At 44.1% G+C, this 26,802-nt stretch overlaps 1 protein-coding gene across 2 annotated transcripts in view; it reads left to right on the forward strand.

Moving 5' to 3' along the window:
• The window catches only part of LOC118361510 (plexin domain-containing protein 2-like), a 161,336-nt gene that overhangs the window by 66,983 nt on the left and 67,551 nt on the right, over positions 1-26,802 (forward strand). For both annotated transcript variants that reach the window (XM_035741510.2, XM_035741509.2), the window contains exons 3-4: positions 12,829-12,975; positions 15,136-15,205. In XM_035741510.2, the coding sequence (XP_035597403.1) occupies positions 12,829-12,975; positions 15,136-15,205 (217 nt within the window). The remainder of the gene's footprint in view (positions 1-12,828; positions 12,976-15,135; positions 15,206-26,802) is intronic.

Below are 26,802 nucleotides of genomic sequence, written 5' to 3' on the forward strand. Positions count from 1 at the left end.
GTCTCTCTCTGCCAAACCTTCCTCTACTGTGGTTGCTAGCGTAGCAGTGCTAACACACAGTTTTTTTGTTTTTTACCCCTTTTTCTCCCCAATTTCGTGGTATCCAATTGTTTTTTAGTAGCTACTATCATGTCTCATCGCTACAACTCCCGTACGGGCTCGGGAGAGACGAAGGTTGAAAGTCATGCGTCCTCCGATACACAACCCAACCAAGCCGCACTGCTTCTTAACACAGCTTGCATCCAACCTGGAAGCCAGCCACACCGATGTGTAGGAGGAAACACCGTGCACCTGACAACCTTGGTTAGCACGCACTGCCCCCGGCGCGCCACAGGAGTCGCTGGTGCGCGATGAGACAAGGATATCCCTACTGGCCAAGCCCTCCCTAACACGGACTGACGGACGGACGGACGAAGCTAGGCCAATTGTGCGTCGCCCCACGGACCTCCCGGTTGGTTACGACAGAGCCTGGGCGCGATCCCAGAGTCTCTGGTGGCACAGCTGCAGTACAGCGCCCTTAACCACTGCGCCACCCGGGAGGCCCCCAACACGCTGTTTTTCTATCAGCCTCCAACGCATCTTGTGGCTAAAGCACTGGAAGTCAATATCTTGAGATGAGGGAAGTTACCAATATCGTGTTAGTTAGGGATGGATCGACATTTACATAATTGTTACCTGGAGGAAAATGAGGGTGGGTCATGCTTTTTCAATTTCAGTCAAAGGGGAGGGTTTAGTATTTTTTTTAAATCTTGTTCAGGGGAGGGTCATGTAATTGATGAAATTCCAATATTTCTCAGTGTTTTAGAATGAGTTGCTTATTAGGCTGAGCGTGCAATATCAAGTGCGCCCATAGGCTATTTAGTGTGGTCTCAATCAAATTATCCATACCCTATAGGCTACGAAGTGCATGCTGGGAGAAGCACAGTTCTATTTCTAAGGTAGCTGCTGGGATAGGCTGCATTACACACGGCAATGAATATTGTAACACTGAGCTCCGGCCTGCTCTGCTCTTGCTGATGAAATAGGGTTTGGTGTGCTGCCTAACAATTGACTGTGCTGTGTTGGCCTACAGTGGCAGTTCAGGAGGAGAGTCAAAGGCTTCTTCCAAAGGCTTCTTCCAAAGGTTTTATTTATTAGGCCTATTCCCAAAGATCTTGCCTAGAGCTTGCTACTACTACAATTGTTTTGATTGAAAACAATATGTTACTTGCTCATGATGTGTTTATGAGAGTTCTTAACCTCGGAAATTAGGGTCGGCATAATTCATTTCAACCGTCATCCATAGATTTGTCTGTTAATTCCTCCACCCACTATGCACTCTTTAAATTGTCTACTTCCGTGTCAGTGAAAGGAATGCTGAGTTAAAACCAAAACTCGAATTGAGGGGGTATGAGAAGGTATGCCATAGGCAATTTTCCCTCTAATTTCTTGGGGCACTAAGCACATTTTAGGTCTTGTGAGCGGAAACTTGAACATGGTGAGACTTTTTTGCAACTTCCTGCGTACATTTACAGTGAACACTGAGGCTGTACCCTTACATTTTTAGACAGTAGCCAATAGGCTATTGTGGCTATTTGAGCATAATGAACAGTTGTCCTACCAACAAAACTAATGGAGCAAATCTCATAACATTTTCACATGGAAATAGCTTTTGATTTCTATGATATAGCCTACAGTAGCCTATATGTGGTGTTAAATACAGGCCTACATTGCAGAATTTAAAAATTGTTTTTACATTATAAAGGGCTTGACATTAATTAAATATTTTTTACTTGGTCTGTAACACAATGGGCCAAATAGGTGACTGTAAATTGAATTGTGTTGTATGGCACAAGACACCACTTTACAAAATACAATTAATTACTATTAACATACAGAGAATTAGACAATGTACATTAGCCTACCCGTCTGCCTATTGGCTTATTTGCATATTCAAGTCTGTCACAAAATACAACATTGTCCCTTTAATTAAGACCTAAGCTTTTTTACCTGACTGGCCTTTCAAAGACCGCTTGAAATGTAGCTTACACATGTTGTGCTCTTGTAGGAATCAGTAACTCCCCATGGCTGACCTATACTTAGCTATAACTGGGCTAATAACTCGCTAACTATCAAAGAATATCAACACGTGAACACGCTTGGCTCTGCACTCTGATCTAAACGGATCTGAAAAGCTCATTCATTCAGTCTTGGGTGATTGAAAGACCGCTCCTGGGCTACCCCTGCAAAAAGATTTCTACTCCGTTGTGTTCTGACTCTGCCTACAACAAAATCAGACTTTTAAAATGTATTTATTTCACCTTTATTAAACCAGGTAGGCTAGTTGAGAACAAGTTCTCATTTACAACTACGACCTGGCCAAGATAAAGCAAAGCAGTGCGACACAAACAACAACACAGAGTTACATATTGAATAAACAAACATACAGTCAATAATACAATAGAAAAAAGTCTATGTACAATGTGTGCAAATGAAGTAAGATTAGAGTAAGGCAATAAATAGGCCATAGTGGCGAAATAATTACAATATAGCAATTAAACACTGGAGTGATAGATGTGCAGAAGATGAGTGTACAACGAGAGATACTGGGGTGCAAAGGAGCAAAATAAATAACAGTAAGGGGATGAGGTAGTTGGATGGGCAAGTGGTGCAATGATCTGTGAGATGCTCTGACAGTTGGTGCTTAAAGTTAGTGAGGGAGATATGAGTCTCCAGCTTCAGACATTTTTGCAGTTCGTTCCAGTCATTGGCAGCAGAGAACTGGAAGGAAAGGTGGCCAAAAGAGGAATTGGCTTTGGGGGTGACATGTGAAATGTACCTGCTGACACAAGAGGTATGTGGCAGGGTCTACAGTCAATCACGGATTACAAAAAGAAACCCAGCCCCCCGCCGCGGACCATGATGTCTTGCTCCCAGACAGACTAAATAACTTCTTTGCTCGCATTGAGGACAATACAGGGCCACTGACACGGCCCGCTACCAAAACCCGCGGGCTCTCCTTCACTGCAGCTGAAGCGAGTAAAACATTTAAACGTGTTAACCCTCGCAAGGCTGCAGGCCCAGACGCCATCCCCAGCCGTGTCCTCAGAGCATGCGCAGACCAGCTGCCTGGTGTGTTTACGGACATATTCAATCAAGCCTTATCCCAGTCTGCAGTTCCCACATGCTTCAAGAGGGCCACCATTGTTCCTGCTCCCAAAAAAGCTAAGGTAACTGAGCTAAACGACTACCGCCCCGTGGCACTCACTTCCGTCATCATGAAGTGCTTTGAGAGACTAGTCAAGGACCATATCACCTCCACCCTACCTGACACCCTAGACCCACTCCAATTTGCTTACCACCCCAATAGGTCCACAGATGACGCACACTGCCCTAACCCATCTGGACAAGAGGAATACCTATGTGAGAAGGCTGTTCATCGACAACAGCTCAGCATTTAACACCATAGTACCCTCCAAACTCGTCATCAAGCTCGAGACCCTGGGTCTCGACCCCACCCTGTGCAACTGGGTACTGGACTCCCTGATGGGCCGCCCCCAGGTGTTGAGGGTAGGTAACATCTCCACCCCGCTGATCCTCAACACTGGGGCCCCACAAGGGTACGTTCTGAGCCCTCTCCTGTACACCATGTTCACCCACGACTGCGTGGCCATGCACGTTCCCAACTCAATCATCAAGTTTGCGGACGACACTACAGTGGTAGGCTTGATTACCAACAATGACGAGACGGCCTACATGGAGGAGGTGAGGACCCTCGGAGTGTGGTGTCAGGAAAACAACCTCACACTCAACGTCAACAAAACAAAGGAGATGATTGAGGACTTCAGGAAACAGCAGAGGGAGCCCCCCTATCCACATCGACAGGACAGTAGTGGAGAGTGTAGTAAGTTTTAAGTTCCTCGGCGTACACATCATGGACAAACGGAATTGGTCCACCCACACAGACAGCATTGTGAAGAAGGCGCAGCAGCGCCAAAAGCACTCACCAACTTCTACAGATGCACAATCGAGAGCATCCTGTCGGGCTGTATCACTGCCTGGTATGGCAACTGCTCCGCCCACAACCGTAAGGCTCTCCAGAGGGTAGTGAGGTCTGCACAAAGCATCACCGGGGGCAAACTACCTGCCCTCCAGGACACCTACACCACCCGATATCACAGGAAGGTCATAAAGATCATCAAGGACAACAACCACCCGAGCCACTGCCTGTTCAACCCGAAATCATCCAGAAGGCGAGGTCAGTACAGGTGCATCAAAGCAGGGACCGAGAGACTGAAAAACAGCTTCTATCTCAAGGCCATCAGACTGTTAAACAGCCACCACTAACATTGAGTGGCTGCTGCCAACACACTGACTCAACTCCAGCCACTTCAATAATGGAAATTGATGTAAAAATGTATCACTAGCCACTTTAAACTATGCCACTTTATGTTTATATACCCTAAATTACTCATCGCATATGTATATACTAAGTCGCTCTGGATAAGAGCGTCTGCTAAATGACTTAAATGTAAATGTACTCTATACCATATACTGCATCTTGCCTATGCCCTCCTGTACCATCACTCATTCATATATCTGTATGTACATATTCTTTATCCCTTTACACTTGTGTGTATAAGTTAGTAGTTGTGGAATTGTTAGGTTAGATTGGTTGGTTATTACTGCATTGTCGGAACTAGAAGCACAAGCATTTCGCTACACTCGCATTCACATCTGCTAACCATGGATATATTCCTGACTCCAGTCTTGCAAGGTTAGATTTGATTTGTTGCATTAAAAAAGGGGCTGATATAATGTCGATTCGATCAGCAGCAACAAAAACGTTGATCTATATAGTGCAAACTAATAGGGTTCAGTCTCCTGTGTCTCTGCCCAGCATGGCATTTCTTCTGTGCAGCAGTCCTGGAGGAAGTGCGCGCACGCTCGCAGTCTAGAGGGAACATTGGCCATAGGCCTACCTTTTTTATTAAAGAAAATGTCCAAAGCATAGGCCTACCGCTTATTAGTTTAAGGAAATCAAATGCAACAGTGAGCTATAACAGCACTTTGGTCTGCAATGCTTTATGCTATAAACAGTATGTAAAATACCCGGGGAAAGACGTGACTCAGAGGGGATATCATTGTTTAATTTCTTTGACTTTCTGAGGCTGAGCTATACAAACTTTTTTATCCGAGGATCATTTTTTTTGTTGAGTTTGCTTGGGAAGTAATCTAATTATGTCACTATCAATTGATTTAAGCTATTCACTTTCTGTACAATAGAAGATGTTCAAACCTAGACAGCTTTTTAGGGAAACCCTTGTGACCTTCTCTTGTTGGGTTAAGCCATGGAAGAAGAGTAGCTAGCAGTTAAAGCTTAGATTAGAGTAGGCCTACTCTGTCTGGGTTGGAAAGATAGACCTAACTTTGAAAGTACCATGCTCAGATTCCTAATGACTTCTCAGATTAAATTATTTGCAAACAGGGACGGTTTTATTGCAAAAAAGGCACGCTGATTTGGCATTGGAGAAATATGACAAGATGAACACATAGGTCTATGTCTCTGTCCACTCTTAGCCTCCATTTTCCATAATTTGAGTGGTATTAATAAGGATTTTGCTAAGATATAAAAATTTAGAATTACATTACATTTTTATAAAATACAATGATATAAAGGAGATAAATCCACCCCTACTCTTGTCCACGGTAGTCTGTGAATCTACAACCTTCTGGCCCGCAACCCTGTGTGCTATCAAAATTCTTGCGTTGCCATGTAATGCTTACAAGATGAAGAACAGTTCCTAAAACTGCATATCTAAGGCTCTGGTCTGGCCAAGAAGTGAGGCCAAACATTCCCTGCTATCCACTTTGTTTTAATTATAATTTTTGGTATTGGGGAATGGTCATGTTTTTTTTCAAGTGTTCAGTTAGGGTTTAGGTCAAGTATATTTTGCTGAAGGAAGGGCCATCCATTTCCATTTCAGACAGGTCAGATTTTCTCCATGTACCCCTTAATTATAAATAATTCACTCCCTTAGTTCCCTTGGGTCCATTTCACAGTTCAGGTAGGGACAAGTCTCCTCATCTCTGTGTCCTTAAATAAACTTTAGTCGGCATTCCAAATGGCACCCTATTCCCTATTCAGTGCACTACTTTTGACCGGGTCTCTGGTCAGAAGAAGTGCACTATTAGGGAATAGGGGGTCGTTTGGGCCGTGTCCCTGGCCTAGAAGCTGCTAAACCAGGGGGCTCCAAACCACATGTTTATCTGCAGCACAGAGAAACCCTAAACCTTGGAACACTAGAGCTCTTCAATAACAACACTCTGTATGAGGGTGGGTGTAGGCCGTAGACGTAGAGGCTTCGGCCTACAGTAAGACTTAAAAGGCCCGTAGGCGTAAAAGCTTGAGTTCATTTTTTAAAACAAGAAAACAAGAGTCTCAAAAGGCGGGACTTTCTATCCATGTGTTTCACGATTTAATGTTTACCGTTTATATTTTGTTGACTCCCGTTTTCTTTCATACCTGGATGGGTTCAAATCGGCAAGCCCTATCGGTTTTGTTAGGAAGCAGGTGCAGCACCCCTCAGCTCCATCCAATGCTCGTCGGATTTCACCACACACTCCACTAATGCTGCTCCAATGGGGAGAGGATGAGTGATGAATAATGGACCATAGACGTTATCAGCCAATGTGAGAGCAAGTGGCACACATGACTAATGCCTTCCTTTTAAAGTGCAGATGGTTACCAGGGCCCCTGATGTGTGTGCGTGCGTGCGTGCGTGCGTGCGTGCGTGCGTGCGTGCGTGCGTGTGTGTGTGTGTGTGTGTGTGTGTGTGTGTGTGTGTGTGTGATATAAGAGATATAGGGCCTCATGCATACTGTAGAGTAGGGAAAGATCTTGTGAATCTTCAAATTCCATTCTTTCAAAGACATGAGACGACAGTTCCCTGTACTTTTCTTATTCAGTAATGCGACACCAATGGGATATATGCTTCATTGTGAAATGATATAGACATTAAAACGATTTAATTCAACTTTATTGCCTTGTTCTTTTCCCAATTAAAGCAGAAAGATGATTCTTTCTCAGAGCTGTAGGGCGATATCACGGTGCAAATTAGTTCAAATCTGTACAAAAATACTGTAAAACTCATTATAATCTGACAGTGGGATTTACTTGGACACTTTTTTAAACAATATTGTGGTTATTTACCTAGAGTTTAGTAAATGGAGAAAGAAAAATTACAAATGTAATCACACTGCCCGATTATAATCAAATCAAGCTTTATTTATACAGCACATTAAGACATGGAATGCAACGGAATGTGCTTCACATGAAAAAATATATATATATGAAAATGAAAACTGAAATATTTACTACACAACAAACAAAAGAGGATAAAAAAACTAAATAATAACTATAAAAACTGAAAAAAAGCCTAAGGAAAAGCAAAGTTAAAAGGGTGTGTTTTAAGATCTCTTTTAAATATGTCCACAGTTTCGGCCCCCCTCAGGTTCTCTGGCAGGCTATTCCAGGCTGCCCCTCCATGCCTTATGGTCCTAGGCTTTTGAGTATTTAAAATGCCAGTGCGAGAGGACCTGAGGGACCTACTGGGTACACACAGTGCCTTCGGAAAATATTCAGACCCCTTGACATTTTCCTTATTTTGTTACGTTACAGCCGAATGGTAGAATGTATTTTTTTTTAAAGCACTTAGCAATCTAAGCACAATACCCTATAATTACAAAGCAAAACAGGTTTTTAGAAAAGTTTACAAGTTAAAAACTGAAATATCTTATTTACATAAGCATTTAGGCCCTTTGCTATGAGACTCAATTGAGCTCAGATGCATCCTGTTTCCATTGATCATCATTGAGATGTTTCTACAATTTGATTGGAGTCCACCTGTGGTAAATTCAATTGATTGGACATGATTTGGAAAGGCACACACCTGTCTATTGTCATGACTGTCCTGTGAGGATCACAATGGGGTCAGATCAGCTTGGCAATGGTTGACAATAACCAGACCTTCTCTCACCCACAGAAGAGGCGTGGAGGGAACTGGACCCGTTTGACAGTTCACACCCTGTTGTAAATTACAAGAGAAAGGGGGGCTCTTTCTCCCCCTCCAGTTAAATCCACCAGAGGAATGTCTGTGTTAACAGGCTTTTCCCGCCGAAACTATAACATCGTCAAAAATGGATACTGGAACAATAATTCTAACGTAAGAATATGGGGAATGGTCAGCTTGAGAGGATCTGCAGAGAAGAATGGGAGAAACTCCCCAAATACAGGTGTGCCATGCTTGTAGCGTCATACCCAAGAAGACTCGATTCTGTAATCGCTGCCAAAGCTGCTTCAACAAAGTACTGAGTAAAGGGTCTGAATACTTATGTACATTTTTTATTTAAGTTTTTTTATTTTTAATAAATGAGCAAAAATGTCTAAACTGTTTTTGCTTTGCCCATTATGGGTTATTGTGTTGATGGGGGGAACAAGTGAATACGTTTTAAAATAAGGTTGTACCTTAACAAAATGTGGAAAAAGTCAAGGGGTCTGAATACTTTCCGAAGGAACTGTAACTTTTAACTTAAAGCATGTCTGACTTGTATTGGGGTGAACAATCGTGGATTGATTTAAAAACCAATAGAATAATCTTCAAATGTATTCTAAAACAATGGCTTTCTTCGGTAGACCAGACAGGAGAGCATTGCAGTCGTCAAGCCTGATTGTAATAAAAAGCATGGATGAGTCTCTGTATCAGCCTCAGAGAGAAACAACCCTACCTTGTCAATATTTCTCAGGTGGTAAGAAGCTATTTTGGTCACATTCCTAATGTGTGATTCGAAATTGAGTTCAGAATCTAAAATAACACACAGTGTCGAATGCAGCACTTAAATCCAAGAGTACCAGGACAGAGAGCTGGCTCTAAGATCATGTATCACTTTAACTAATGCTGTCTCTGCTCTGTGGTGGGCACAAAACCCAGATGTACATTTTTTATTTTTAAATAAAAATATATATACAGTTGGCACTTAAAACATTTATTTAGCTTCTAAAGAGTTTTTTAATGTGTATTTTGCACAGATTTGAACTATCTTGCACCATGAAAACATTGTCCCTGGTCTGAGCTAAGTGATTATACCCACAGGTAAATGTCTGGCTGAGAAATATTTCTCTAACATCTCAGCTTCTTTTACTTTGCTGAAATGCTTGGAGCAATCCCCCAGCATGGCAATACATATCTTTGTCAGAATCTCTTAGAGATGACAGAGGCATTCTGAAACGTAAAACATTGGTATAAAGATATTCAGACTCCGCCTTAATGCATTATTATTGAACTTGAGTAAATGCCTCGAACATTAAATTGGAAAGTGAATTGGAGATTGTTTGGTTCACTGAATGCAACTCATACAGCATACTGTATGTGGGTTTATTTGTTGCCTCATAAATTCTGAATTTATACAACCGCAAAACTGGATTCGATGTCAGTGACACACCGACATTGACTATATATATTTTCTTCATCTTGTTTCTGGGCTGTGATGGACAGAGTAGGGAATGTATTCAGGTTTGACTGGTTGGGTTTCAATCTCTCTTTCCTCTCTCTCTCTCCCATCATCCATCCATCTGCCAGTCACCTCAACTCAACCATTCCTTCCTACCCACCCACCCACCCTTCCTTCCTCTCCCCTTCTATCTGTCAAGATACATATATTTCTCAGCCTGCGGGCATACACAATATAACAAACAGTACATAGGAATTCTGGTTAAAATTAATGGGTCAAATGCTCCGCCATCTTTCCTATGGCCTTTTGAACCTATTCCCATCCACCCCGTCTATGTACCCCCTTGTGTCTCTGCTCTCTGACCTTGGCATCCAGCGTCCCTCTTTGCCTCCCCCTGACGCCCAGCTGGAGGATGGCAGCCTTCCCAACCCTCTGATCCCTCCACCCCAGGGAAGGGGAGGGGAACCTGGGGCGAGAACAGCCAGCTGGCCCCCTCTTACCTCCAAGGAGTTCCTCCCTCCTTCCATCCTCTCCGCCTCTCCAAAGATGGCCTGAAATAGCCAACACATCTTGTGCTGATTAGTAGGAAACGTAACAAGGCTCTGTTTGTGTCTAGCAGTACTCGTTTTCTTTTGTTTTACAAACGTCCTTGTTTCCGAACCCCCAAAACAAATCTGCTGAGTAAGCCTGACTGGCTACTACAGGGTGTTTGTTTTCCTAACAAGCTTTGTCTGCACGGGTCGCTCGCAAATGCGATTCAACATCTTTGGTGACGTGTGTTTAAGGTCGACCAATTAATCAAAAGCAATATCCCATCTGTGATGCCGAGCTTGAATTAATGGGTTTTAATATGTATTAATCCCACTAGGGCTATGTAAAGCCAGAACAGTCTCTCTCTCTATTCTACACTCTAGTATTACAGTATGGGTTGTATTGAGGCCCACACATCTTTCAGATTACTGTTCTCCAAGGAAAATAATATTAAGTGTTTATTTTCAATGAAAGAGTTATTTGTGTTGGTTTAGTTCGTGCAGCGTTTCTCACAGCTCTTTGATTAGACCACCTCAGTGAAACACACACACACACACACACACACACACACACACACACACACACACACACACACACACACACACACACACACACACACACACACACACACACACACACACACACACACACACACACACACACACACACACACACACACACACACACACACACACACCACAATGTTTATATTATCAGAGGAAGCACAAAGCTCAGCATGTCCTACTTATCAGTCTGATAGAGGTCAGTTGAAAAACCTCCTCTCTCTCTCTCCAAGCAGCACAATTGGGCAACTTCCAAAGCTGCTGAATATTATCAAAGTTCAAAGTAGAGATTCAGCATATTTTCTAAGATGTTGTCTTTGTTTGGCATGATGTCTGCTGACTTGTCATTTGGAGAGAGTGGTTACGGTGTTTTTTTAAGCAACATTTCACTTGTCTATAGTCAAAAACATCTTGTTACGTCCCTATTCCACCCTATTCCACCCTATTCCACCCTTTTGGCACCCTATTCCATTTATATTACACTACTATTGGCCAGGGGATGATAGGCAATATTTTGTATTTGGGGTTTACGAGAGGCCCAGAGAAGATGTCCCATTAAAAAAAACGTTCTACCGGCTGTTACAGGGTCTGTCCCAAATGACACCCTATCCCCTATGGGCCCTGGTCAAAAGTAGTCCACTATATACATAATAGCATGCCATTTGGGACACAGGCAGAGATATGGGTCCAGTGCAGGGCGTTCGGGTTACTCCATACAGGAAACAGTAAAAGGAGTCGTGCAGCGTCCACATCGCTCGTAAAAACTCTCATGAATGTGTCTGTTAAAAAACGTGAACGGGCCTTTTTCACTCCATTAACCTATGGGCCAGGCTTTTAGGAGTGCAGGAAGTCATGCTTTCTGCCTGTCCTAATTTGATTAGCTGCCATTACGACCACTTCTGAGTGAAGAAGCCTACAGAACTCACTCACACACACACACACACGCACGCGCACGCACACACACACACACACACACACACACACACACACACACACACACACACACACACACACACACACACACACACACACACAACACACACACACACACACACACACACACACACACACACACACACACACACACACACACACACACACACACACACACACACACACACACACACACACACACACACACACACACACACACACACACACACACACACACACACAACATTCCCCTCTCCAGCCTATACAATATCATTGTTCCAAGGTATCAAGGATACCAATTCAGTTCTACAGTTTTTACTCAGTTGCAATCGTAGTCACACATTTAACTATAACCTTTATCATTTCAGACTAGTCTTCCGTGTTTTATGCAGATAATATTCAAAAGCCATGCAAGCCTACACAACCGTATTGTTCCATAGACAGTACCTGTCAGCAAAAGTAATGTTAATTGAAAAGCTGAATTCTGGGGCTCCCGAGTGGCGCAGCGGACTCCTTGACCTTCGCCTCTCCCGAATCTGAGTTGCTTCGATGGGACGAGACTGGAACTACCAATTGGGTAGGGAAAGGGGTACAAGTAAAAAATAAAAATAAATGAAATAAAGCTGATATCTCCTAATGAGATGTAGGAATAACTTTCTATAAATGAATTCTGTATAATAATACTATTCCATGGTTGTTAGTGCTAGTCTATATGAATTGTATATGTACTGCACAATAACAATACATCCAGAGATTGTTGAGTGGATGTCTAAATTCAAATTCAAGTTTGGAAAGAATTTGTCTGGGTTTGGAAATTGCCTCGGACAGAATGTGTGCAGAGGAGAGATTTGATTTAGTCTGTTAGGGTCTGAGCAGCAAAGGAAGAGAGAGAGAGAGAGAGCACGGGATAGAAAAGAGGAGAGAGAGAGCACGGGATAGAAAAGAGGAGAGAGAGAGAGAGAGAGAGAGAGATGTCCCTCTCTTGCTACAGCACGTCTCGTCATACAGCTGAGTTAATGTACATGGAGGAGCAGAGGCTCTATTTGAATAAGTCACCCAAGGCACAGGGTTACATCCACTCTCATTCACTACTATCCCTCCCTGCCCAACCACGTTTGAGCGCTCTGCCTTTCTTAAATCCCACACTACGAGCAACAACTCTCGTCTCTTACTATCTTGCTGTCGACCAAATGGTAACTTATTGGATGGATGCTTTTCGTTTCGGGTTCTAATATAACTTCTATAGACCGTCTGTAAAGGGATACTCCAAATCAAGTGTAACCAATCAGTGCTTTTGTTTTGTGTCCAACAGGAGGACACAGATCACAACTACTACACATCGAAGACCTACGGCCCCACGGACCCCATGAGCAAAGACTTGTGGGTAAACGTTGACCAGATGGACAAGGACAAGGTGAAGATCCATGGCATCCTGTCCAACACTCACAGGCAAGCTGCGGTAAGACAACCTTCCTCTCAGATTCTGATTAAAAGTGTAGACACCTTGAAGTTGTATGATATCATATAGACTGGCATCAATGGGGCATTGGTCAGACTCTGCAGGGGGAGATGAACGCCTGCAGCAGTCGGGTGAAATTGCCCCTAGACGCTGATCTTGGGTCAGTTTTGCATTCCCCTACTAATGGTTAAGGTTAGGATTGGGGGGAGATCCTAGATCTGTACCTAAGAAAAGCTTCACTCCGGAGCACACTACCTCTGCACGAACAGGTGCACCGTGTGAGGCGCATACTGCTGAGGTCTCCCAGATGCTTTGGGATTTGCATCACAGGTCCTTGTATGGTCAGGAGACAGAGAAAAGGGTGGCAATGACAAGAGGGAGGAGAGTGGATGAAGTCACTTATAAAAGTGTAACCGGGGAAACAATGGAACAGTGGCCCGACCACAACAAATAAAGACACAAAATGGAGTTTCACATTGTGTATTCTCCCCAACCACCTTCAATCACTAGATGATGGATTGAACTATACAAACTGAGGCACAGTTTCCCTTTTAACTGAAGAGGGCAGCTTTTATTCTTCTTCCACAGTGAAAGAAGAGAGGAAGTGGGATTGGGAAGTTTTCTCAGGCTGTGTCCCAAATGGCATCCTCTTCCCTACATAGTGCACTACCTTTGACCTATTGGCCCTGGTTGAAAGTAGTGCACTACATTGGGAATAGGGTTATTTGGGACATACAGTGCGCTCAGACTTTGGCTGTGTCCAGAGAATCAATATGTTGATGCTGGACATAAATGCTCCCTTCTTTCCTCTCATATGTCATTTGAAAGTGAATGGTCATTGAGGCAGGAGAGAAGAGGAGACTGAGGGAAACAGGCTAAACTGAGCGCTACATCACATCAGGCACGGGCCATTTGGCCTGGGGATATCTGTGCCAGCCAGCCCAGCCGGCGGTACCAAACCCCATTCAGACCAAACAAGGACCTTCACTGTGCAGGGCACTACTTTTGTCCAGAGCCCATAGGTCAAACGTAGTGCACTATATAGGAAATACGGTGCCACTTGGGAGACACCCACAGAGGACACCATGAGGGGGCTAGGGGTGGCAGAAATATGTTTCAGTATGTGTAGTGTTGATTTCTGGCACTATGCTGTGCCAGTCCCAGCGTGTTGGAATACCCACATAGCATAGTCAGTCAATAGGTTCGTAAAAAAACCACAAAAAAAACAGAGGTCGAGTTCATCAAAATGAAGCAGAGAAGCTCGGCTGTTGAAAGACTGTGTTTAGTCATAGTAATTGACTGTGGTGGGCCGCAGCATTACTTCCCCTGGTTGAATCCTGGATCATGCAGCTGCGTTTGCCATGGAGTTATGCTCTCTATTCTCTATCATACCCAGCATATGCTATTGAAGCAACATGTATACGCCCCAAATGACATCCTATTACCTACACAGTGCCCTACGTTTGACCGGAGTGGGCCGTGATCAAAAGAAGTGCGCTAGGGAATAGGGTGCCATTTGGGACACATACCATGGTAGAGTCCTGTATAGTGACTCAAGTGAGTGTAGTGTCCTGCTTCCTCGAAGCAGTGCTGTAAACATTCACCTTGTCACTGTAATCGATTCAGTTACTCTATCTAACACAGCAATAGTACCAAACAGTGTGGTAGACTGTAAAATCCAACTAGCATATGAATTCAGAAATCTATATAGGAATATACTGTAGTCAGCTCATTCAGGCTTTTTTTTACTGGTTGTTATCAACACGTTTTAGTACTAATCTTGTTTTGACCAGAAAATGTTATTGAAAAATGACTGACAAATACATCTACTTTTATGTTCGAGCTCTTGGCTGAGTCTGCCCTTGGGGGAAGACAAGGTTTTCCATTGGGGAAACATGTTTCATCAAACTTCATGAAGGTCTATGAAACTCATAAATGCTTTCTTTTCATAACCACAATGGTGCGTATTTTATCCTGGGAGTTTTACATTTGCTTGAAAACAATTCACAACTTGGCTTGTGGTCAAATTTAAAGTCAACTACCACAAGGACTGAAAAAGGTAGAGTTTGGGAATTGTCTCTCTCCCGAGTGCCTCTTTGTCTTTTCGGAGCTCTCTTTCTGACCTGCGTCATCTGTGTTTGTTTGTTTTTTTTCATGCAGAGAGTAAATCTTTCCTTCGATTTTCCCTTCTATGGACATTTCCTGCGTGATCTCACCGTGGCAACTGGTGGTAAGTGAACAACCTCTTCCTGAGCTACAGTGTTGATGTGATTGAGGGAGATGGAATTGATGCGAGCAGAGGGGGAAGTGTGTGTGTGTGTGAGTGTGTGTGTGTGTGTGTGTGTGTGTGTGTGTGTGTGTGTGTGTGTGTGTGTGTGTGTGTGTGTGTGTGTGTGTGTGTGTGTGTGTGTGTGTGTGTGTGTGTGTGTGTGTGTGCTTGGCTTTAATTTTTTTTGCTTAGCATTGGAATTATACATAGCACAATACAAAAACAAACATATCATTAGGCAGGTATAGATATATACACACATTAAATACACATTAAGATAACACAGTTAAATTAAAAAATATATATTATTATTTGTTATAAAAATACTCAGACAGCTGTCTGAATTGCCCTTCAGCTGTCTGAAGGGACATCTAAGCATCCAATCGAAATGTCTTTTGGACATAATTCCGAACAAGTTAAAGGTTGATTTACCTCCTAACTCTCTAGACACCAACGTAGTGTCCAGAGTTAACCAATCCTGTGAACAGCCGTTCACTTATTGTTCCACGGCTGAGACGAGTATGTAATGAGTTTAGAGAAATCATTATCTGGTGGACAGAAGCATGTATTCTGGCGAAACTGTAGATAACGGTGTGTTTGCGCGCTTGTGTCTTTGATTTTGTATTTGTGTTAGCTGTTTGTGTCACTGCTGTTTGTGTTTGTGTGTGTGTCTGAGATGCTGTAAAGGGATGCTGCAAAGGGTCAAACAGGTTCTTTTCAAATCGGATCAAATGTCATTTGTCACGTGCTGAATACAACACCTTACAGTGAAATGCTTACTTACAAGCCCTTACAATGCAGTTTTAAGAAAAATACAAAAAACATAAGGAATAAATAAAAGTAACAAATAATTAAAAAGCATCAGTAAAATAACAATAGCGAGGCAATATAGAGGAGGCACCGGTACAGAGTCAATGTGCGGGGCACTGGTTAGTCGAGGTAATTGAGGTGATTATGTACATGTAGATGGAGTTATTAAATTGATAATAACAGAGAGTAGCAGCAGCGTAAAAGGGGGGAAATGCAAATAGTCTGGGAAGTTATTTCATTAGATGTTCAGGAGTCTTATGGCTTGGAGGTAGAAGCTGTTTAGAAGCCAATTGGACCTAGACGTGGCGCTCCGGTACCGCTTGCTGTGCGGTAGCAGAGAGTTTTAGGGCCTTCCTCTGACACCGTCTGGTATAGAGGCCCTGGGTGGCAGGAAGCTTGGCCCCAGTGATGTACTGGGCTGGGCGCACTACCCTCTGTAGTGCCTTGCGGTCGGGGGCCAATCAGTTGCCATACCAGGCAGTGATGCAACCCGTCAGGATGCTCTCGATGGTGCAGCTGTAGAACCTTTTGAGGATCTGAGGACCCATGCCAAATCTTTTCAGTCTCCTGAGGGGGAAAAGGTTTTGTTGTGCCCTCTTCACGACTGTCTTAATGTGATTGCACCATGTTAGTTTGTTGGTGATGTGTACGCCAAGAAACTTTAAGCTTTCAACCTGCTCCACTACAGCTCCGTCGATGAGAATGGGAGCGTGCTCGGTCCTCCTTTTCCTGTAGTCCACAATCTCCTTGGTCTTGATCACGTTGAGGGAGAGGTTGTTGTCCTTGCACCACACAGTCAGGTCTCTGACTTCCTCCCTATAGGCTGCCTCATCGTTGTCGGTGATCAGGCCTACCACTGTTGTGTTGTCAGCAAACTTGATGATGGTGTTGGAGTCGTGCCTGGCCATGCAGTCATGAGTGAACAGGGAGTACAGGATCCCCCTGAGGGGCCCTTGTGTTGAGAATCAGCATAGCGGATGTGTTGTTACCTTCCCTTACCACAGGCGGGCAGTCCATCAGGAAGTCCAGGATCCAGTTGCAGAGGGAGGTGTTTGTCCCAGGGTCCTTAGTTTAGTGATGAGCTTTGAGGTCGTTGTGTTGTTGAACGCTGAGCTGTAGTCAATGAATAGCATTCTCACATAGGAGTTCCTTTTGTCCAGGTGGGAAAGGGCAGTGTGGAGTGCAATAGAGATTGCATCATCTGTGGTTCTGTTGGGGAGGTATGCAAATTGTAGTGGATCTAGGGTTTCTGGGATAATGGTGTTGATGTGAGCCATGACCAGCCTTTCAAGCACTTCATGGATACAGATGTGAGTGCTATGGGTTGGTAGTCATTTAGGCAGGTTACCTTAGTGTTTTTGGGCACAGGGACTATGGTGGTCTACTTGAAACATGTTGGTATTACAGACTCCGACAAGGAGCGTTAGAAAATGTCAGTGAAGACACTTGCCGAGCGCATGTTCAGAGTACACGTCCTAGTGACCTTGTGATTGTTGACCTGTTTAAAGGCTTTACTCACATCGGCTGCAGAGAGCGTGATCACATAGTTATCCGGAACAGCTGATGCTCTCATGCATGTTTCAATGTTACTTGCCTCGAAGCAAGCATAGAAGTAATTTAGCTCGTCTTGTTGGCTGGTGTCACTGGGCAGCTCTCGGCTGTGCTTCCCTTTGTAGTCTGTAATAGTTTGCAAGCCCTGCCATATCCAATGAGTGTTGGAGCCGGTTTTGCACGATTTCATCTTAGTCCTGTATTGACACTTTACCTGTTTGATGGTTTGTCGGAGGGCATAGCGGGATTTCTTATAAGCTTCCGGGTTAGAGTCCCGCTCCTTGAAAGCGCCGCCTCTGGATGAGCGTTTTCCTGTTTGCTTATGGCCTTATACAGCTCATTGAGAGCGGTCTTAGTGTCGGCATCGGTTTGTGATGGTAAATAGACAGCTACAAAGAATATTGATGAAAACTCTCTAGGTAGATAGTGTGGTCTACAGCTTATCATGAAATACTCTACCTCAGGCGAGCAAACCCTTGAGACTTCCTTAGATATCGTGCACCAGGTGTTGTTTACAAATATACATAGACTTTCACCCATTTATTACCAGAGGCTGCTATTCTATCCTGCCAGTACAGTGTATAACCCGCCAGCTGTATGTTGTTCATGTCGTTGTTCAGCCATGACTCGGTGAAACACAAGATATTACAGTCTTTAATGTCCCGTTGGTAGAATATACATGCTGTTAGTTTGTCCATTTTATTATCCTGTGATTGTACGTTGGCCAATATTACCGATGGCACAGGCAGATTAGCAACTCGTCGCCTGATCCTCACAAGGCACCCCGATCTCCTTTTGCAAAACCTTAGTCTCTTCCTACTGCTAATGACGGAGATGAGGGCCTGTTCGGGTGTCTGGAGTAAATCCCTCTAGTCTGACTCATTGAAGAAAAATGATTTCTCCAATTCAAGGTTAGTAATCACTGTTCTGATGTCCAGAAGAGTTGGTAGCAGCGACATTATGTACAAAATAAGTTACAAATAAATTAAATAAAATACCACAGTTGGTTAAGAGCCCATAAAACGGCAGCCATCCCCTCCGGCACCATGTTTATCTTGCCTCCTCAGTCTGTAGACTGGGAAGTTACTGCCAGCCCAGCCAAACGAGCTGAGGGAGGATTGAAAACCCTCGTCTGACACAGACCGCAGTACAAAACCACCAACAGCCCTCAGCACATGTCCTCCAGGCAGTTGGTACACAACCACCTACAACACTCAGCATCAATGGCCAGCCTGCTAGACTTTGGGGGGGAAACCACCACCACTCCCAGTCCCCAACACTCAGCAATACCAACCAGTCCTGGGATGCATCCCAAATGGCACCATATTCCCTACATAGTGCACTACTTTTGACCAGGGCCCACAGGGGCGCGTTGCAGGGAAAAACCAGACCAGGGTTTGGACTTGGAAAATGACCTACACTGCCAAGTGCTGTAATAATAACCTATTGATATACGTACATGTGTATTAGGAGTGATATGACAGTATGAACAAGTATGTGTGCAAGCATGTGTGCAACAGACCAGAGCGAGTCAAACACGTTAGAAAAGAGGCGAGTGTGTTAGTAAATGTTCCAACAGCGCTAGGGAGGAGGGAGGATGAGGAGTATTTTCCACTGAGAATGAGGGTGAAACCACAACGTCTGCAGTGGCAATTATCACATCAGAGAGTCATGAGTAAACCATACCCAACTATTCCAACAACGTCTGCTCACATTAGACTGTTACAATACTGGTAGAAATATAAATCAGCATCATCATCATTATGATTATTATTATCATCATCATCCGAATATATCATTTTCTTGATTTATTATGGACCTTTATAGGACAAATGACTATTATTGGGCAAAGTGAATGTTCTTCCCTAGCTTCAGTATATCCAACTACCTCAGAGCTAGCTTGTAAAGCATGGAACAGCCAGAACAGTGTTGTGGTGATGAGAGATTTATTTATTTATTTTATTTTACCTTTATTTAAACAGGCAAGTCAGTTAAGAACAAATTCTTATTTTCAATGACGGCCTATTGTGATGAATAGGGGTGCATCCCAAATGGAACCTTATTCCCTATCTGGTGCGCAACTTTTGGGACTATAAAGGGGAAAGGGTGCCATATGGGACACATACAGCATAGAGGCTGTTAGCAGCTAGCAGCTAGCCCAGAGGAGATAAAGAGTCCTTCAGACAGAGACAGTGTGATGGAGGAGAGGAGGAACGGCAGGACAAAGAACTCTGCCTCTGTAAATCCGAGCTCAAACCCCTCAGTTTCAGCGTCTACCCCTCCCTTCATTACCCTCTCCATCCGCTACTGCTCCACCTCCCAGCCTATCAATCCATTTCGCTAGCTTTTTCCCCTCCTGGCCCTGCCCTTCTCCAACTGTACACTTCCCTCCATTGTAATCATGTTATCTTCCTGGGAGTGTTGACCTTTCCATCAGTGTGGCATGGTGTAGGTCTATGAGAGGAGACATACAGTTGAAGTCGGACGTTTACATACACTTAGATTGGAGTCATTAAAACTCGTTTTTCAACCACTCCACAAATTTCTTGTAAACAAACTATAGTTTTGGCAAGTCTACTTTGTTCATGACACAAGTCATTTTTCAGACAGCTTATTTCACTTATAATTCACTGTATCACAATTCCAGTGGGTCAGACGTTTACATACATTACGTTGACTGTGCCTTTAAACAGCTTGGAGAATTCCAGAAAATGATGTCATGGCTTTAGAAGCTTCTGATAGGCTAATTGTCATAATTTGAGTCAATTGGAGGTGTACCTGTGGATGTATTTCAAGGCCTACCTACAAACTCAGTGCCTCTTTACTTGACATCATGGGAAAATCAAAAGAAATCAGCCAAGACCTCAGAAAAAAATTGTAGACCTCCACAAGTCTGGTTCATCCTTGGGAGCAATTTCCAAACGCTTGAAGGTACCACGTTTAACTGTACAAACAATAGTACGCAAGTATAAACATCATGGGACCACGCAGCCATCATAACGCACAGGAAGGAGACACATTCTGTCTCCTTGTAGTTTGTCCATGCTCCAAGTGGCCGGAGACTTTAATGCAGGGAAACTTAAATCAGTTTTACTTCATTTCTACCAGCATGTTAAATGTGCAACCAGAGGGGAAAGAAGACTACCTTTACTCCACACACAGAGACGCGTACAAAGCTCTTCCTCGCGATCCATTTGGCAAATTCTATCCTCCTGATTCCTGCATACAAGATCAAATTAAAGCAGGAAGTACCAGTGACTCGGTCAATAAAAACATGGTCAGATGAAGCAGATGCTAATCTACAGGACTGTTTTGCTAGCACACATTGGAATACATTCCGGGATTCTTCCGATGGCATTGAGGAGTACACCACATCAGTCAATGGATTCTTCAATAAGTGCATCGGGGACGTCGTCCCCACAGTGACCGTACGTACATACCCTAACCAGAAGCCATGGATTACAGACATCTGCACTGAGCTAAACGGTAGAGCTGCCACTTTCAAGGAGCGGGACTCTAACCCAAAAGCTTATAAGAAATCCCGCTGTGCCCTTCGACGAACCATCAAACAGGTAAAGCGTCAACACAGGACTAAGACCGAATCATACTACACTGGCTCTGACACTTGTCGGATGTGGCAGGGCTTGCAAACCCTTACAGACTACAAAGGGAAGCACAGCCGAGAGCTGCCTAGTGACACGAGCCAACCTGAGGAGATAAATTACTTCTATGCTCGCTTTGAGGCTAGTAAGACTGAAACATGCATGAGAGCCTCAGCTGTTCCGGACAACAGTGCGATCATGTTTTCTGCAGCCGATGTGAGTAAGGACTTTAAACAGGTCAACTATCACAAGGCCGTAGGGCCAGACGGATTACTAGGACGTGTACTCCAAGCATGCGCTGACCAACTGGCAAGTGTCTTCACTGACATTTTCAACCTCTCCCTGTCTGAGTCTGTAATACCAACATGTTTCAAGCAGACCACCATAGTCCCTGTGCCCAAGAACACTAAGGTAACCTGCCTAAATGACTACCAACCCGTAGCACTCACGTCTGTAGCCATGAAGTGCTTTGAAAGGCTGGTCATAGCTCACATCAACACCATTATCCCAGAAACCCTAGATCCATTCCAATTTGCATACCTCCCCAACAGATCCACAGATGATGCAATCTCTATTGCACTCCACACTGCCCTTTCCCATCTGGACAAAAGGAACACCCATGTGAGAATGCTATTCATTGACTACAGCTCAGCGTTCAACCACAGCGCACTCAAAGCTCATCACTAAGCTCATCACCCTGGGGCTGATCACCTCCCTCTGCAACTGGATCCTGGACCTCCTGACGGACTGCCCACCGGTGGTAAGGGTAGGTAACAACACATCCGCCACGCTGATCCTCAACACGGTGGTCCCTCAGGAGTGTGTACTCAGTCCCCTCCTGTTCTCCCTGTTCACTCATGACTGCGTTGCCAGGCATGACTCCAACACCATCATCAATTTTGCAGATGACATAACAGTGGTAGGCCTGATCACCGACAACAATGAGACAGCCTATAGGGAGGAAGTCAGAGACCTGACTGTGTGGTGCAAGGACAACAACCTCTCACTCAACGTGATCAAGACCAAGGAGATTGTGGACTACAGGAAAAGGAGGAACGAGCACGCCCCCATTTTCATCAACAGGGCTGCAGTGGAGCAGGTTGAGAGCTTCAAGTTCCTTAGCCTCCACATCACTAACAAACTAACATGGTCCAATTACACCAAGATTGTCGTGAAGAGGGCACGACAAAACCTATTCCCCCTCAGGAGACTGAAAAGATTTGGCATGGGTCCTCAGATCATCAAAAGGTTCTACAGCTGCACCATCGAGAGCATCCTGACGGGTTGCATCACTGCTTGGTATGGCAACTGATCGGCCTCTGACTGCAAGTCACTTCAGAGGGTAGTGCGTAGGGCCCACCTCATCACTGGGGCCAAGCTTCCTGCCATCCAGGACCTCTATACCAGGCGGTGGTAGACTCTAGCCACTCTAGTCATAAACTGTTCTATCTGCTACCACACGGCAAGCGGTACCGGAGCGCAAGTCTAGGTCCAAGAGGCTTCTAAACAGGTATTCTTCTTAAACTGCATTGTTGGTTAAGGGCTTGTAAATAAGCACTTCACTGTAAGGTTGTATTCGGCGCATTTGACAAATAACATTTGATTTGACACATTGAAATAAATCACATGACAACACAAAACAAAGTGACATAGGACGTGGTGTCGTGACATGATGTGTTGCGTCAACTCTTTGATATGAATCACCTCATAACAGACGTAACAAAAGAGGTGTTGTTGTTCTATAAAGTGTTGCTGGTGCTGTCAGGGCCAAGCGTTGAGCAGCGTCTGGCGGCTGGAGGTTGTAGCGGCAACGACAGGCACTGTCTGTCAGAATATGTGTTCCAAATGTCACCCTATTTCCTATATAGTGCACTACTTTTGACCAGAGCCTTATGGGCCCTGGTCAAATGTAGCACACCATATAGGGAATATCGTGTCATTTGAGGCACAAGCAGAGTGGTGATATGCGATCTGATCCCTCTGTAACCCCAGCTGCCAGAGAGACCCACGGTAGAAATGCAGCTGTGTGGTATCTTTACTAGGACAGCACCCCTGACATAAACAGCCCATACGGACACACACACATTTCACCCTCAGCGCCAGATTCCTCTGTGCACAAGTATTCGGGCTTGTCGTCTCTGTTTTTCTCCAGGCACATTTTGGTTAAATACTTTGTTTGATGGGGATGCCACAGGGCTGATGTAGATGCTCGTCACAGAAGCCCCAGAGGAGTGTGTGGGATGCAGTGCAACAACAAGGCAGCTAGTAAACACATACGCACACGCATGCATGCACACACACACACACACACACACACACACACACACACACACACACACACACACACACACACACACACACACACACACACACACACACACACACACACACACACACACACACACACACACACACACACACACACACACACACACACACACTTAATTAAATCCTCTTCCACTCACACACACACTTGCACACTGACAGGCAAACAGCGGAAGGAGAAAGACACAAGGTGGTTACTCAGTATGCACCCACTGGGCTCAGACATCATCAATTCAACGTCTATTCCACATTGGTTCAACGTAATTTCATTGAAATGATGTGGAAACAATGTTGATTCAACCAGTATGTGCCCAGTGGGGAGACAGTAGAGAGACCAGTTGTTTCTCCTCTCTTCCTGTCTGGCCTTCTCTATGCGTGTCATAAAGCCCCTGTCATTTTGACTACACAGGACCAATGAGGACAGCCTCTATCTTAATTGAAGAGGTGGTTTTCTCTGCCGCTGTTTGGAGATAAGCCAAGATAATGGCCAGATACACTGCAGATGTTTGTGTCGGACATATGTGTGTGTGCGTATCTGTGTGCATGTGTTCCTTCTATCCTGGCTGCTCCCTGTTCCAGGCAGCTGTTTTAAACTCTGAAATCTCTCCAGAACTAACATAGGCTCAGTATGGAGAAACGACTAGCTTGTTTGGACAGAATGTCCAATAAAGTAGAACGGCTGGTCAAGAGGTTGTGGTAATGATTCCTCCAGTATATACAGAACAGTACTCTCTGATACCAGAGTATATAAACAGGGCTGAAAATGGAACAATCTCCTTGTTTCACCTCTACCCCCTCTCTATTTGGCATTGTCTCTGTGTCTCTCCATCTCTCACTTACTCTCTCTTTCTTTCTTGTTCTTTCTCTTTCTCACCCTCTATCCCGCTCTCTCCGCCTCTCTCTCTCTGCCTTCTCCGTCTCTCACACTCCCTCTTTATCGCTCTTTCATTCGGCTACCAATTGTCCTGGCTGAATCGTTCATCATCTACTGTCCAGTCCCCCTCCTTAAAGTGATGGCCATAACAAGTTCGCCTGCCAGGTAGCCTAGCGGTTAGAGCGTTGGGACAGTAGACCAGAAGGTTGACTGTTCAAATTCCAGAGTTAGCACGGTGGAAATATCTGTGGTTCTGCCCTTGAGCAAGGCAATTAACCCCCATAACAACTTCCCCCTGGGTACCAATGATGTCCATCAAAGCTGCCCCCCTGCACCTCTCTGATTCAGAGGTGGTTGGGTTAAATACAGGAAGACATATTTCAGTTGAATGCACTCAGTTGCACAACTGACTAGGTATCCCGCTTCCCTATTGAATGGCTCTCTTTCTGGGTGTCTGTTCTTAAGCGTATTGAGAGACTGACTGATTTCTAACCAGGCTGTCGGATGGCTGTTTTTCTGTTCGCAATAGATTGTTAGAGAAGTCTCTCTCATTTACCCAGAGAAGCAGGCACAGAGCCAAAAGTCTCCTAACAGCTTTACAGCATTTAACATAGAGGCGTGTGTGTGTGTGTGTGTGTGTGCGTGAAAGTGTGCTTGTTTGTGTGTGTCCCTGATGGTCATTGTGTGGTTATGATGCAGGCCTGCACTGTACTTCTTAGTCTGGGCCCCTATGTGCTGTTTCTAGATAGAAAGAAAGAAAAGAGAGAAAGATGGGGGAAACAAGGTGTGGCATAGAAAAGGAAAGTTAGATAAGGTACATATTTGGGCTGCTGTTGGGTAAACACTAGAGCTGATGGAATGCAACGATTGAGTCGGAGTTAAATAATTTGGTGTCAAACTCCCCCAGTGTGTTGTGTGAGAGAGAGAGGGAGAGAAAGAGAAAGAGAGAGAAAGCAATCATTCAAGAGCAGTTAGATGAAAGGATAAGGCTAGGTAGACTACTATATCCCCCCTCCCCTCTCAATCTCCTCTCTCTCCTTTCCTTGAATGTCTGGCTCTCTCTCTCTCACCCACCCTCATCCATGTTTACCTAGTAGGCCCACAGGTATGCCAACTGGAGACAAACACAGGCCAGGTAGACTCAACTTCCCCTCCTCCTTCAATACCTCTCATCCTCCCCTCCTCCATGGCCAGGTAGACTCAACCCCCTGCTCCTCTCCTACTTCTATCCTCCTGTTCCACCATATCTCCACAGTTCTGAGTTCTGCTGACTGCACTGGTGGGGGCACGCAGATACACACACACCCACTGTGCTGAGTGGGGGCTACACTTGACTTTGAGGTCCTTAAGAGCAGAATTGATTCCTCACTGGGAGGGACTGTGCTCTTGGCCTTTCTCGTGATGTATTTTTTTTTTTTACAGCCGTTGTTGAAGACACATGATGACACAAAGTGGCGGTGAATTGACTGCAGCTACGTGTGACCTTTTAAGAATGCTTTTTTGCTATTTTTAGCTATTTTTCTCTGTGGCTTTTACTGTCAAAGTTTCAGTCAGTCTCAAATCGCCCCCCCAAAAAAAAAAAGCAAGAAGGAAAGGGAAGATGAGGACATGCAGCCATTTTGATTTATTTAATGCATCTTCACAGCAGCTGACTTTGCTATACCTCTCTGTCACAGAATTTTTTTTTTTCTGGCATCATCAATGTTAATGTACCTCTCTATGTAAAGAATATTTCCTTAAGATGAATAGCCAGGACTTTTTGTTTCACAGGAGAACATTAATAACAATGGCAACTGGCTGATAAGCAGTAAATTATGCAGGTCTACTTTGTGTTGATTGAGTATGGTGTGCTCAGCAGACATACTGTATATATTTATCCTTAATGCTGTTTGTAAGGACACATAAATTGCATAATTGGCATATACATTACTCTTACTGAATTTCCACGTGGGTGAGGATGTTGGAAATGTAATCAAGGCCTATTGGATGATAACTTGCTTTTAACTAGGACAGAGGAATTTATAACTGACTTAACATAGGTACAGCAAATCCCCTTATTATATGGGAAACTTTTAAATGTGGCTTTAGAGGCCATGCAATTCATTACTCATCTCTAAAACAAAAGCGATAAAACTGTACCATAGAGGCTGATAATAATTTAGAGGAAAAACAAAAAGAAAGGAGGAGGAAGAACTTATTCAAGAAAGATCAAGTCTAATATATTATACAAATTAGGCAAACTGGATGGTGTATGGGGAAAAAAAAAATCTTCAACATAGAAATGCTACCTTGTAGAATAACAGTGAAGACATCAACACTATGAAATAACACATATGGAATCATGTAGTAGCTAAATAAGTTTGAAACAATTTTGTAACCGTTAATTACCTAAGCAA

Source organism: Oncorhynchus keta, chromosome 28, assembly GCF_023373465.1.
Source record: "Oncorhynchus keta strain PuntledgeMale-10-30-2019 chromosome 28, Oket_V2, whole genome shotgun sequence".
Taxonomy (NCBI): Eukaryota; Metazoa; Chordata; class Actinopteri; order Salmoniformes; family Salmonidae; genus Oncorhynchus; species Oncorhynchus keta.